The sequence below is a fragment of the Phoenix dactylifera genome, chromosome 17, assembly GCF_051530095.1.
Source record: "Phoenix dactylifera cultivar Ajwa chromosome 17, Ajwa_hap1_PhDact_Kaust_v1.1, whole genome shotgun sequence".
Classification (NCBI taxonomy): Eukaryota; Viridiplantae; Streptophyta; class Magnoliopsida; order Arecales; family Arecaceae; genus Phoenix; species Phoenix dactylifera.
The window spans coordinates 16,316,863-16,331,091 of NC_143206.1; the positions used below are offsets into that span (position 1 = coordinate 16,316,863).

The 14,229-nt window shown below is 36.8% G+C and overlaps 1 protein-coding gene across 3 annotated transcripts; it reads right to left on the reverse strand.

Moving 5' to 3' along the window:
- Positions 1-421: 421 nt before the first annotated feature.
- Positions 422-12,919, reverse strand: LOC103720417 (uncharacterized). 3 transcript variants are annotated; one of them, XM_039132984.3, is made up of 9 exons: positions 11,237-12,919; positions 11,088-11,150; positions 10,946-11,001; positions 8,464-8,557; positions 8,218-8,278; positions 5,789-5,870; positions 2,395-2,450; positions 970-1,033; positions 422-756 (listed from the first exon to the last, which is right to left on the reverse strand). In XM_039132984.3, exons 1-9 carry the CDS (start codon positions 11,366-11,368, stop codon positions 696-698), a joined length of 669 nt encoding a protein of 222 aa, XP_038988912.2. In that variant the 5' UTR covers positions 11,369-12,919; the 3' UTR covers positions 422-695. The 3 variants fall into 3 exon arrangements, with proteins under 3 accessions (XP_038988912.2, XP_088570061.2, XP_089784365.1); XM_088713935.2 differs by having other exon boundaries at positions 970-1,036; XM_089928239.1 differs by having other exon boundaries at positions 970-1,036; positions 2,356-2,450.
- Positions 12,920-14,229: the final 1,310 nt, after the last annotated feature.

Below are 14,229 nucleotides of genomic sequence, written 5' to 3' on the forward strand. Positions count from 1 at the left end.
TATTTTTGGGTAGTTCCCTTATCTTCCTCAAGATCTCGAGGATGATTAAAATCCGGTAAAGAATATGATGTAATTTACCATGTTTGGATGTGCATAATTTTTGCTGTTTGATTATGAAATGGACAGTTCGGATGGTTGATCAGAAAACCCAAAATTGAAGTAAAAAGTGACAGATTTCTTGTAATTAATGGAGAAGCTGTGTCGTTTCATAAACCTCTGCCTTTGGCTTCCCTGTCTCCTTGTCTTCAATCTTCAGCTAAACACTATTTTAGGTTGGTCATGTCAAGCAATACATTCTCTTTAATATGTTTTGACCTGATAGTTCTTCCCTTGGTTGCATTTATTTAAAGAGAATATCCGTGCTTGATCAAAAGAAAATCAGAAGAAAAAAATTTGACCCTCCAATCCACAAGCTTGAGTCTTTGTTAGCAACTCAACATTGGTATTGACCTATGGTACAACATCACATTGTTGTTCAGAAAACTGTTTGGTACATGGCTGGTCTTTGAAAATGTCACTATAATAGATGCGAGCATTGAATTGTCTGATAATGGCTGTGCTGCTATTCTGATTGTCCTGCCTTCTAAGTTCTGCAACGTGATTCCAAGCATTCAACAATGAAAAGGTTTTCGAGATTTGCAGAAAAGATTGATCAACATCCACAGTTTTCCTCAGTTTTTCTCAGAAACATAAGATCATTCAACCTTGGCCACTCCTCCAGGGATACTGCCTTCTGCAACAGTCTCCCTCACAAACCTGGAAAGATGGTTTACTGTTTTAGATATATTCTTTTGCTGGAAATAGAATAATTCAAGTTAATGTTAGCAAGCCCTGGATAATCTGCAGTTAAGTGAGTACTCATGAAATTCGGCTATACTCGGTTCTCCAAAGATATATGAGGAGAGCATGTCTAAGTCATTAGTTAAAACAACCACAAACTCGTAATAAATAACAGGGAAAAAACAATACCTAGCAAGCTTGTCTTGAGATGATTGCAAGACATAAACTGCAAGAATGAAGGAAAGAAGGAGACCTACTTCCAAATTGCACAAAGAAATTCAAAAGAAAAAAGGTTAGACCACAAATTTATATGATATAACGAGGTACTTCTAAATCTTTCTGTGCCATTTAACGATACTGATACATAATTCATGATTTATCCTCCCACGTTTTCCCACTCCCAATAGATCCCTCAGCACAATATAAATGCTTTAGGAAAGGCAAAATATTTATATACAGTCAGAGAATTTTTACATAAACCAAATTTATGCTAAAGGACATCAAAGCATTTGGTTGCTTCTCCAAAAAATGAGACATATCTTTGAATAGGCCTAATATGACTCACGTCACCCAACTATTTGACCTCATAATTTGGACTCTAGTTTTGAGATGCTATTTGGATAGTAATTTGAATGAACAAAGAAGCTGATGTGCTTTAAAATTTGAGAATTTACTTTCCATCTGTAAATTGTCATGTGCAGCACACTTCAGTTTCATAATAGCCTTAAATTTCCTACACTGACATGAACTCTGCAGGTATAAGCAAATCCTAGATAAGGTTGAAAGCCCGATTTGCAAAATCTGCACCGATATAGTTGGAGCATGATGCATCTAACAAAGATATCCTTTAGTTGAGAACAATTGAGATCAATGTTTTCACTTTGACATCCCTTATGGAGAAATACCAGAAAATCAATGTTGGTCCAAGGTCCTTCATAACAATGAAAATATATAAGCATGCACATGCCAATTCTATCTGTGTAAAATCACTGACTGGTATTCCAAGTCAACCACGACCGCACAAAAATATATTTTTGGAGTCTTTTACCAATGTTCAGGTGGACAAAAAATGGATAGTATCAACAAAATTAGTGCTAAATATATTGCATGTCATATAACTTCTGAATCCACAAAATTGATCATAATCCACACATCTTAAAGCATACACAAACCATATCTCCAGAAATCTGGATGTTTCTAAACCATAAATTAAATCAAGACATTGTAGACACCATTGAATTTGGTCATTTTGAGGCCACTTGATGCATAAAAAAAATAAAAAAAAACCTTTCCTTTTGGTCTCTAAGCATTTTAGGTGATGTAAATCATGTTCAAGCCGTGTGAATTTCAAAAACATAGATCTTTCAGCGGTGTGAATTTTAAATTTAGATCTCTCATCAATGATTTTTCATTGATAGGGGATTAAGGCTTCGATCCTATTGGTAACAACCTCCAACCCCCCGCCCCCCGCCGCAAAACAAAAAAAAAAGTACATGGATACATATGCTACACACATAATATAGATACAATATACATGTATGTGTATACATAATTGCAACATGGAAAATAACTCACTGCGTGGTAAAATTGAGAAGACATTAGAATAAATATTACCAGATCCAAACATTACATAAAATCCCCCTGAGACATCTATCTCTGAGCGCTCCTCCCTGTCATCAAATGTGTAGCTTGATATTAATCAACATTGAGATAAAATCTATGTGGATACATTTTCCAAAATTGCATGCACACCATACTTTGAACATAACCTAATGGATTTCACATATGCATGATGGACACAGTTCAGAGCACTTTATTCCATGCTGGATTAGACTGGTTTCCAGATAGATCACTCAAGCAATTATATATCAAATCAGCCAGTCCAGTGGTTTGTTTAAAACAAGGCCAGTCTCCCACAACCCCCCCCCCCCCCCCCCCCCCAACCACCAAAAAAAAAAAAAAAAATCCACAAAGAGTGCACCAAAACTTTTACCTTACAGTTGATGTCAGGTTATTGCAAACATCTATATATGATTAGATTTTTTATGTTTGGTGGAAGACGATAATGTCATTAGAATATGGACCTTTAAATTATATCGACATTGACATGAGTAGGGTCATATTGTGTTCAGTAGACGATGTTTTAAACTTTTGTTTTTGATTTTTTAACTATTTCCTGCATGAAGTTAAAAAAAGTATTGATTTTTGATACTTGGAAAAAAATATTGGTTTGTTTTAGCGGCTCACCTTGGCTTCATGGCATCTGTTATAGCACCCACTATTCGCTATCTGCCATGAAACATCCTAATACATGCCCACCATCCGCTTTTTGATGCCTTGGCCATGAGCATCGAGAGGCTCAATAGAAGTAAGACTTTTGAATAGAAGTAAGACTTTTTAATAAAATTAGTCATAGACGCAATTAGGACAAGGAGTGGCACAGGTGAGAACCTTTTTTAACCACAGAAACTGAAGAACAGCGGTAGAGGCAGCAGCATAATACTCATGAAAGTTGCCTGTGGTACAACTGTACTAGTGCTGACCACTGAAAAACAAGTAAAACATTGATTTCTGACATAGGAAGCATTTGAATACACGCTAACAGAGCCAGCTAGATAGCCAGAAACAGGGCAAGACTGAGCAGCAAAACAAATGACCCCATGGCTATGCAAGTGTGCGATACAAATGGGAAGTCAGCCACCTATATAGGCCATGAATAATGAAAGTGGCGACTGTGGTTAGCTCGAATGACCTCAAGATGATGACAGGTGAATTCTAGAGATAAAGCAGTAGAAGATATTTTTGCAAAAAATGTAACTCGCTCGTCAAATAGTTGTCATTCTCAGAGCCAGAGCCTGAAAATATAGGATATCGAGGATGAAATGGATGTATGACGATTAAATAAAATGCAATGTTCTAGTGCTTCCATAGAATCCATACCTCTATAGTGATGTAGGAGAAATTCATTGTTGTAAAGTCCTCAGATAATAAAACTACGAAGATGACCGATTATGAAGAAGATATGTTTAAACAAAGAGAACCCATATATATCCACCCAAGAGGCACACCAATGCACCAAGGCAATTATGGAACAAAAAAAATTTAAGGAAAAAAAAAAAAACCTTACAGGCGTCTTTGGTTTGTGATCGGAATCGGAATCAAAATCGGAATAGATTGGAATGGGAATCGGAATGGCCATATCCCCCAACATATTTGGTTCATAACCGAAATCGGAATCAGAAGAGATTTGAATATTAGGGAGAAGTAGGGATTGGATTTTGGGGACTCCCTCCAACCAAACGGCTGGAATGGGAGTCAAGAAATTCATGGAGGTCCAAGAACAAATAAAAATTATTAGCATCCACCAACGGAATCAGCAAATAATCCTTGTTAAGATGTGTGTCAAGGAACTAATATAAGGAACATGAGAGGCAAGTGAACAACAAACTACTGGTATGAAGAAACAATAGTATGAAATGCCTAGATAGAGAAAAAGGACAAAAACAAAAGCATGCAAAAACCTGTGCGATATATAAAACAGGAAATATGCATATAGAATGAGTCAAGAAAAGTTATATGTCAGGAAATTGGATTTGAGTTTCAGGAAACTGGATTTGAGTTTCATTATAAGGATAGCAGCTAATCAAAGATGGGTAAGATAGAAAATAAAATAAAATAAAATAATTAATTCAAGCTTACAAAGGGCCAGAAAGTTCCACTCTTACAAAAAACATTTAGGTTTTGAAATATGACCCAGAAACTTTTAAGAAAGTCAACCCCTAGAAGTAGCCCCACATGCATGAGAAGGGAGACAACAAGCCGAAAAGGCCTAAAACTAATTAACAAATGTTGCTCAATATCGTGGGCTACAAATATCATTATTTATGAAAAATAATTACGGTTGGTCTAAATATTAAAGAAAACTCTAGGGAAAAACTTTATGGGTTCTCAATATCTAAAAATTAAACTAGACGGGAAAAAGTGCCCGAATAGGGTACAAACAGATCCTTTTCAAACTAAAAGACCGACTTAAATCCAAATACATCACAATTGGGAGGATTACATAGTATAATTGACCAAACCAAAATGGAAGTTAAAGCTAAATAAACCTACCTATATATCATTCAAACAACTATTAAATCCCATCAAATTTTGGGGATGGAAGCAAAAGCTAAAATGGAACATCTTCCAACTAAGGGAGGAGGGGGGAGGGGGAAGAGAAAAGAAAGGTTCCATGTTCACAACCATTTTGAGGCAATGGATCTCTCCAAATGAAGGCATATAGTCTTGCCAAGGTATGGCAAAATGATTAAGATGATAATTTCTCATTACTACTGAGAGCAGGTACAAAAACTAAAACTGGCATATTCCAGTTGTGATCAATAATATGTTTCAATAGACTGTCCTCAACAGAAGCTTCAAAAAGAATACTAATAGTCCAGTCAAACTTCAACAAGATTATTCCAACAGGACAATTGTTCATGTCAGATTTGAGACAGCCGATAACAGCGAACAAATTTGAAGGCAGAACAGAGTTCTGAATGTAATGATGGCTCTAAATTCGGTCATACAAGTGAGGTTACATTAATTCTGCTTATCTTGGAGATCAAAGTCAAAGATTAAATCTTCCAGCTCTGGCATTGATACATTTTTGGAATGAGTAACTAGCATTTGGAACTCTAAGGTAAATATACAACGATTATGACAGATTCATACATAGTGTAACCAAACAATGGTGACAAAGGATAGAACTTGTATAAACTCCATGTAATATAATTGCACACAAACTTATAATTAAAGGAAGGAGACAAAACACAGTGAATCACATATATCCTGTTAATAGTTTATGATATTAAATCAACTTACCAAACACCTACTATATGACATAAAAGTAACTCTGAAATAACCCCAATTCACAAATATTTTGTGATATCATATCAACAGTTATGTTGACAATGCAAACAGCTTAATAATGATCAATCTCCTTGGACGAGCTCATCATACTAACCATGTATATCTGACAAGTACATGCTTGGGCCAATGATTTGGATCCCAAAAGTTCTTGCGAATGTCTTCATGAACCTCAACATCTGATCAGGCAACAAAGGAATGCTTTCAAATCCAAAAGGCAATCTTAACCGAAATAAAAAAAGCAGACAATACAAACACCTTTTTAAAATATATTTTAGTCTTCAAAGGGTTCAGCTGAAAGAATTAGATTAGCAAAGAAAATGAATTATTCATCATTTGAATGTGGTTTAAAAGTTCATAAAACCAAACTGTGCTTTGGTTCTCAAGCAAGACACATGTAAGAAACAACCTAAAGGACAATAACTGAATGAGCTCAATCATCTTAAAAAAATTAGGTGCAAGCTTTTAACTAGAAGAAGTCAGTCCATCATATTCAGTTTTCAATTGCATCTAAATGCTATTGGCAAAAGACTTGTAAAAGAATGAATGTTCTGTTATATAAAACTTGTTGTATGGATTATCTTGTTTAATTTTTCTTGTACAAAGCCCTATGTTAGATCTTCAATATCCAATATCAAAATCTTCTCCAAAAACCCCTATCTAATGAAAATTTATCACCATAACACCCCAATCTGCCACTTGAAGATCCAAAATCCTTCACAAAAGCCATTAAAAGGTACAATAATCACCCCAAGACACCACTTCAAGACCCAAAATTCTTTACAAGAAACCATTAGGAGGTATAATATTCCACAACAGAATCAACTATCCACCTAACTAATCAGGTCTTTGCTAAGCAGATAGTTAACATGTAATTCTTCAGCCAGAACTAACCGAAACAAACAAATAATTTTGGCAACTTCCATGTTTCTTAATCTTCATTATTCGTACTCAAACATGCCTCCCTGATATGCACTAACAACTACAATCACGAAGGTGGACACATCCATTTTCGGATGGTTCATCAGCCAGATTTGATACTAGATAGTGTTATGAAACCTTCTTCTCTCAAGCAATCACATCCTCTCTCTCTCTCTCTCTCAACATATGTTTTTCCAGTTGTCCACTTAACTTACCGGAGATTAATTGTGTATGCCATTAGGATAGCATGCCAAGTGGATATCACATATTAATTTGCAAGCCCGCAGTCAGGCCTAAGCCCTAGCTAACCTAACTCAGCCAACAAACTCTTGGCATTTGCAATGGATCAGCTATGAATTTGACATAAGCAGGGCAGCATTAAGATGATGAGAACTGAGATATGACATTCAATTTATTAAATGAAAATATCTACAAATATTAAGAATTTAAGATCATATGCAGTCAAACTCTACGTATCACCAGTATATATCAAATGTATCCTAATGTTAGAAGAAACAACATAAACCATCAGACATTAATTACGTATGCCACTCAGATCGCATAACAAGTGGAAATCACTTATTAATTTGCATGTTCAAAGTCAGGCCTAAGCCCTAACTAACCCAACTCAGCCAACGAACTCTCGGCATTTTCAATAGATCAACTATGAATCGGACATGAGGAGGGCAGCAAGACGATGAGAACAACTGAGACATGATATTCAACCTATGAAATGAAAGTATTTACAAACACTAAGATCATATTCAATCATACTCTGCATCAGCAACACTCTACTCAACCATTCTTCGCCATCCCTCCATTCTCAAAGTTGAGGCAATAATTATAAATAAAGTACAAGTATGGATCACAATGACAATGAAGAGGTTAATGACAAACACTATGAAGTGACACCACAAGTAGCGTGGTGCCTTGTTTACTAAATCAAGAGCAAGGACAGCACTGGAAAGGTGGAGCTCTAGAAAAAATTACCACGAGTGCCTAAGAAGCTTATGCACAAGCTAATATATAATTGTCAATAATGCTTTAGAGAAAGTGAAAAAAATCAAAAAGATTGTCAATATCCATAATATTGAAGGTTGATTCTGATAAAATAGTTGCAGCAAAGAAAATGTACTTCATCTAAGTTATCCAGAAGTGTCAGGAGCAGTTGTGGAACTCGGCACAAGATTCCTAAATAGAACACTTTAGAGCAACTGAAAATGGGCAAAAATGGATTCACCACGCGAAGACCAAATGGTTAGATCAAGGTTTAAAGGCTATAAATTTTATGAGTATGTATAGTTTGTTGTAAAGGAACTATTTTTTTTGGTCAGCTGTAAAGGAACTATTTAATCATCTCTCTCATTTGAGAATAAGGTACTCTTTAACCATCTTGTTTGCAAATCTTGACATTAACGCATGCTTATCCTCTGAGTCAACAATTTTGCAAAATTACAGAGGCATATAATAAGTGGTCAGTATTTTTTAAGTCCCACTAGTATTTCAAACTTATTAAGAAATCAAGCATTAGAAGGTCCTTGATCCCAAATGTTTAAAGCATGAAATGGCAAGATAAAAATAAGAGAAGGAGATGGTATTGCATACAATGATGAGGCATATCTACAACTTTAGCCATGACACCATGCAAATCATTCCCAGAGTACCTCTGTAGTATATCAGATTGCAAAAGTTAATCCTTTCATCCCACATAAAACAATTCAAGATTTGATGTCTGTATCTATTGACTTCTTAACGATAATGGAAATAATCAAGTGAAAAAATGGATATAATATGAAGGATAGTCAACTTATAGCTAAAAAAACAAATGCTAAGTGCAAGTCACACTCTTACCAAATGGAAATCAATCATTGGAACTTCGGAGCTTTTTCGGTTTATAACAAAAAGCCATGGAACATAAAATTTGTCATGACCAACTTGAAAAGATCTGCAGATTGTTCATCTCATGTAAAAAAATTTGATCTAAATGGAACTAAGATTAACTAGTAAATCAGAAAAGATCAATCAGAGCTCAAACACTTCACTAAGAATAACAAGTAAATATATGTGTGCTAGTTTGTCCTTTTCGAGGAGAAAAAAAAGGTCCTACAACAACAGTTCATTAAATTCAACATGTTTTCCACATCAAAAGTATAAAAAAAGATGATTGGAAAAGTGTAACGCACTATGCAATGTACTACACAAAAGAAAACAAACAAAAGGTTAAATATTTTGCAAACAATGACATGCTGAAAAATGACAAAATAAATAAATTGTAATACTGACAAATGTGAGATTGACCAGTCTAAGTAAGCAGAGGACAGCTTGGATTTAAGTGACCTTCTTGCAAAAAAAAATATACAAACACATCATTTGATCCTTGCACTGGAAATCCAATTACATTTCTTTCTTAAAATTTAAATTTTCATATGCTAGTTCACATAACTTCATCTTATTGTGTCACCGACATAATCGAATAACTCTATCAATTTGTCATTACTTTTCCCTTGTAATCTAGTCAAAGAAAGGGAAGAGAGATTAAGAAAGGATAGCAACCGCATTTTTTTAGCAATTATTTTTTTGGCATTATTTATCATATATTTAATTATTTTTCCATCCATTCTTTATCAGAAAAAGAATTTAAATATATGATAATCTCATCCAATCAAATCAATAAATTATTGTCACCAACAAACCCTATCCCATCCACCATCTGTGGTTCAAAGGAAGTTGCTAAAAAGTGCTTGCAAAATGCAATTGACGACATGTAATTCCATATCTCTAGATGATGAAGTCATCCTAAATTTTTGGATAAAAATTATGCAACACATGGGACTAAGTATTTCCAAGTAAATCCAACTGTAAGATCCAATAAGTAAACCAGATTGGCCATGGTAAATTTAGATGAAGGAAAGTTCATGGTCAATGGAAGCTAATTGCAACTATTTCTTAACTGGAAGAACATATTCATGTTACCTATGCACTATGGTAAATAGTGCAACAATTGGTTGAGTTGAAGTAAGATAGCTACAAATTCCTAAGATAAGAAGTTATATGATGTCGGTGATATTACACTATATTACAACAAACATAAAAACTCATAGATAATCATATAATTTCAAAAATTAGTTTGAATGCTAGTATTAGAATCATGATTTTGAAGGGATTAAAATAAAAAAATCCGAATACTGTATCACGTAGAATTTCTAGACTGGTTCACCTCATTGGAGATCCAATCAGTAGAACACATGGATAATGATAATTTGTCAAGCTATGGGTGGTTTATAGAAGCACTAAATAGAGTCGACAACTATTATCATCCCCGTGGTGATTGTACTAGGATACAGAAAAAAGAAAATGAGAATATACTCTTGAATGTGTTCAAGGGCACTAGACAAGGGGTTGAGTTGCAATCTATGCTAAGAGATTCACACAAAAGGGCAAGCTTTGCAGGCTTTAAACTGTGAAATCTAGGCATTTCTATGATTCATGAAATGGCAATAACAATGCATGGATGTATAATACTAATGCAATAATCTATTGCCTATTTCTCATTTATAATGTGACAAAGCAAAGTTTGAAGATAGATCATTCGAGGCCAAAATGTTCTCCTCATAATAAGGCGAGGCATTAGCAAATGAAAGCATATTGTCATGAAAAGAAGGCTCGATTCAAATAGATATCTTTCTTCAAAACACGGTTCTCTGTTGCTCATACAATTGGCCCTTCTTAAACTAGAAGACCGTTAAGTGTGTTGTCTTGTCCAGGCAATGTGATGGCCCATTATGTTTTGGAGATGAATTTTTGATGTTTGCACGAAAATCTATAGGTGGGAAACAGAAGTTTCCAATTATTCAAAATTTAGGAATAGTCTATATCGAGACACCTCCATTTTTCATCTTTGGATAATTTCAGGAAAAAAGGATAATTTTACTTCCTGGTTTATATATGAGAGGTATATATCTTTAAAGGAAAACCACCCAGGATTCTCCAATTCGCCCCATCTGAAGAAAATGGAAAAGTTTACCCTCTCACTTGCTAGGGGAAGATTTCCAGAGTCTTGGGAGTAACGTTACAATCAAAACTAAGTACAGTGCAAACTTGATGAAGTTTGAGCATGGCAAAGAGGGAATGCATTCACATGCTTGTTTTTGATTCAATCCTACTCAGAAGCTTTTACCTCTTTCATGTTTAATGTGTGCTGCATTAAGTTCAACAAATCACATAGAAATTTAAATGACCGATCAATTCTTGCACAGAAACCCTAAAATTACTAAAAAAGGAGAAAATGACTCTTTGATAAATAAGAAAAGCACAAAAATTAAACGAAACTTACATCTTGTAAGGATCGGCACCAGTGAAACCATCAGGTTTTGGTATAGGAATCAACGCCTATGCATAAAAGAGAAGGAAAAATAAAACAAATAAAGAACAAAATCAAGAGCGAGAAAAACCGAAAACAAAACCAAAGACCCTACCTCCCGATTGACGGCAAAAATAGGGCAGTGGCGGCCAATGACATCGTGCCAGACGGTTCTTGACTGAGATTTCCCAAAGTACATCATATCGAAGCGGATCAAGAACTGTTTCATATAAAACTAGGGTTTGTTTTGGTTCGAGTTCTTACCCCATGGTACTGTCCCGCCTTGCCCATCGGAACGATGTCTCCAGGCCTGTAAGCAAGCGAAATCGATGGTAGAGTCAAGATCCAGAAAAAGAAGAGGCAAAGAACGGGAAAACCACTGCGATCTCCCGCCATGGCCGCGACCCGGGCCCGAGCTTTCTGGGTGACGTAAAGAAGAGCGAGCGGGATCAAAACGAACAGCGCCCCAAACCCTAGCACATACGAGATACGACCAGAGGTTACGGTCACCGACAGTAAGAACACGTACCCGCCTTAAACGCGACTCCTAAAGCAAGGCTTTGTGCTTTGGGTGCCAATACGCGTGGCGTAATGTGAGTGGTGGGAAGATCCTCGGGGAAGCCACGATAGCTGCTGACTCGGAGTAGAAAGAGGTCGAACGGATATTGGAACATCCTACTATCCTAGTCACATCTCAACACGTACGTCCTCCTTTTTTTTTTTTTTTTTTGCTGAAATCACGTACGTCCTCCTTCGCACCCAATTAGATGGGCACAAACAACAAGGCCGTGCTCGACACGATAAGGTTTGGAGTTACTTCGCAGTGCTTGATGCGGCCCTCCTCTCCCGCCTTGCTTCCCGTAATGGGTGGTTGCTACAGTGATGATGGACATGTCCTTTGTTTATTTTTTTTGGTTAATAAATTTCGACGATAGCATGGCTATGCACGAAGACAGAATTGGAATGGCATTCATGATCAGAGACTAGAATATCAAGTTGATTGCTGCCGGAAGACGTCATTCCTTCGAGGTGTCAGCATTTGAGGTAAAGCTAAAGGCAGCATGGGAGGAACTCTCCTATGTGAGACAAGTGCTTGAGGCGGGACGTATCATCCTCGAGGAAGACTCAGTTAAGATGATTGAGCGCATCTTGAAGGTGGAGCGGAGGGTTGAGTATCTGCTTCTGTGCGACATCCGACAGTTGCAGAAGGAATGTTATGCTTTTTAGACTATGCACGTATTTCGTGAGATGAACAGAGTTGCTAATTAGGTCGCCTCTTTTGCTATCCACTATTCTGAAAAGATTCTCTAGATTGGGCATGTTTTTGTTCCTTCGCCACTGTATAGTTTACTTTCTAGTGATACAGCTGGTCGTACTCGTGTAAGATTAGTATGGGCAGCTGATATACGAAAATAAATAAATAAATAAATAAATAAATAAAAGAAAAAAGAGGAGGAGGAGGAAGAAGCAGATGAGCCTGAGAGAGAAGGCGCTCCTTTCTGAAAGTGGGCCCCTGAGTAACCTTTTCTTTGTTTGTACCTCACTGATCGGGGGGCAAGATGATATGTCAATTTTCTCTCATCACTCATCCAAGTTTTGTGAAGCTATATCTGAAGGACCGACTTTCTTGGCTCCTGAGAGCAGCCAAATACTTGCGGAACCTCACGAGCAAGCATATATTAGCATGGAACCAACCTCATGGTCCTGCATATATGATTGCTCATCCTTTGTCCCCATTTTGGCAATTCTTCTGGCGAGAATTATTCTGGAGGACCGGAGACAGTCTGAGCATAAACAGATAGAGGCTTTACAGCATGATCTTTTATTTCACGTACGGTATAAATTAATAGAAATCTTGTTTTTGAGTTGATGCCTGATGCGCATGTCCTGAAGTGGTAACGATCTGCTGGCTGGCTCGAGTCCAGCGTTTGCCACGACACTAAAACCAACCGAACCACGCTTAGATTGGAAATACGGTCTCCATTGCCCAGTCCTCACTCCTCCACAGGGTGCATATCCAGTAATCAGCTCGGCAGGCACTTGGGTCACGGTGGACCTCGAACGGGAGTTCATGGATTGTTTACCCATTCTCTTGATAAATGATACTTGTCCCATTATCGAACATACAGTTCGCCCTGACCAAAAATGGTAGGCAAGAGCTTTTCGAGAAGGATGGGAGAAGTGGGAGATCGAGCCATTGCATTGCTCATCCGAAGTTTATAATGGATACTAGAATCCATCTCAAAGAAGATTTTTGATATCCCAAATATCCTTGGATCGTGAGATCTTTAAATTCTAGCAACTCCTTCAGCCTCATTTTCTTTCCACCTTGTGTTGTACCTGTTTCCTGCACAAGCGATATAACGTGGATATCTGGTGGCATTTCCAAAACAGGCCTTCAGGTGAAGTATCAGGCAACGTTTCACGAAGCTACCGGGAATAAAAGAACTAGGAAATCAGAAGAAGATAACAGAACACCATCCTCAACAATCAGCTATGAACCAGTACTTAGCCAGAAAATGTTGAATTTACATTGGGGTCAGTTAATGTTTATTAACCAGAACAATCCCAAGTTGTTCAAGCTTGCCAGAACCTCATGAATATTTTGACATGAATTTATTGTTTGTGATTTTAAAGGTTCTCTAGTATAAAGCATTAGATATGAGCAAATTTTGACATTAAAAAAACAAAAAAGCAACCACACTCTCACAGTTAAATGACAAAATCAAGAAGATGAGAGATACTGCAGACAGACCCACTTTTTGCAGGGAGGAGGGGTTTGGTGGTCGCCTTCCAACCAGATCACAGACGGGTAACTTGGTATGAGTGGAAATGATTTATTGACAAAATGAAAAGCAGAAAAAGCTTTCTTATCCAGAAAGAAAGCCAGAGAAAAACTTGCTTGTCAAGAGCAACTTTATCCAGTGAAACTTTGCAAGGAATCGAAGGATCTGTCCTCATGAATTGACACTCCCAAACCTAGTTGGAGGAGGTTAAATATTTCATTTAATACACTGCTCTAATTGTGGGCCTTTTCATCGCATAGAAATTATTATGGTAATGGACTTGGGATGTTTACACTAATCTCCGTAGGTTGTGTTAGAAGGGGGCGGGGACTCACCATGTTGGGGTACAGTTTTCTCAGTAAGGTAAATCCCAGAAATCCACCATTTATGCAGAAAGGTCCATAGAAGACTTGCAAATTAAGGAGTGTCACCAAAAAAAAAAACAGCAGATGCGAAGCAAGAAGGGAGTGG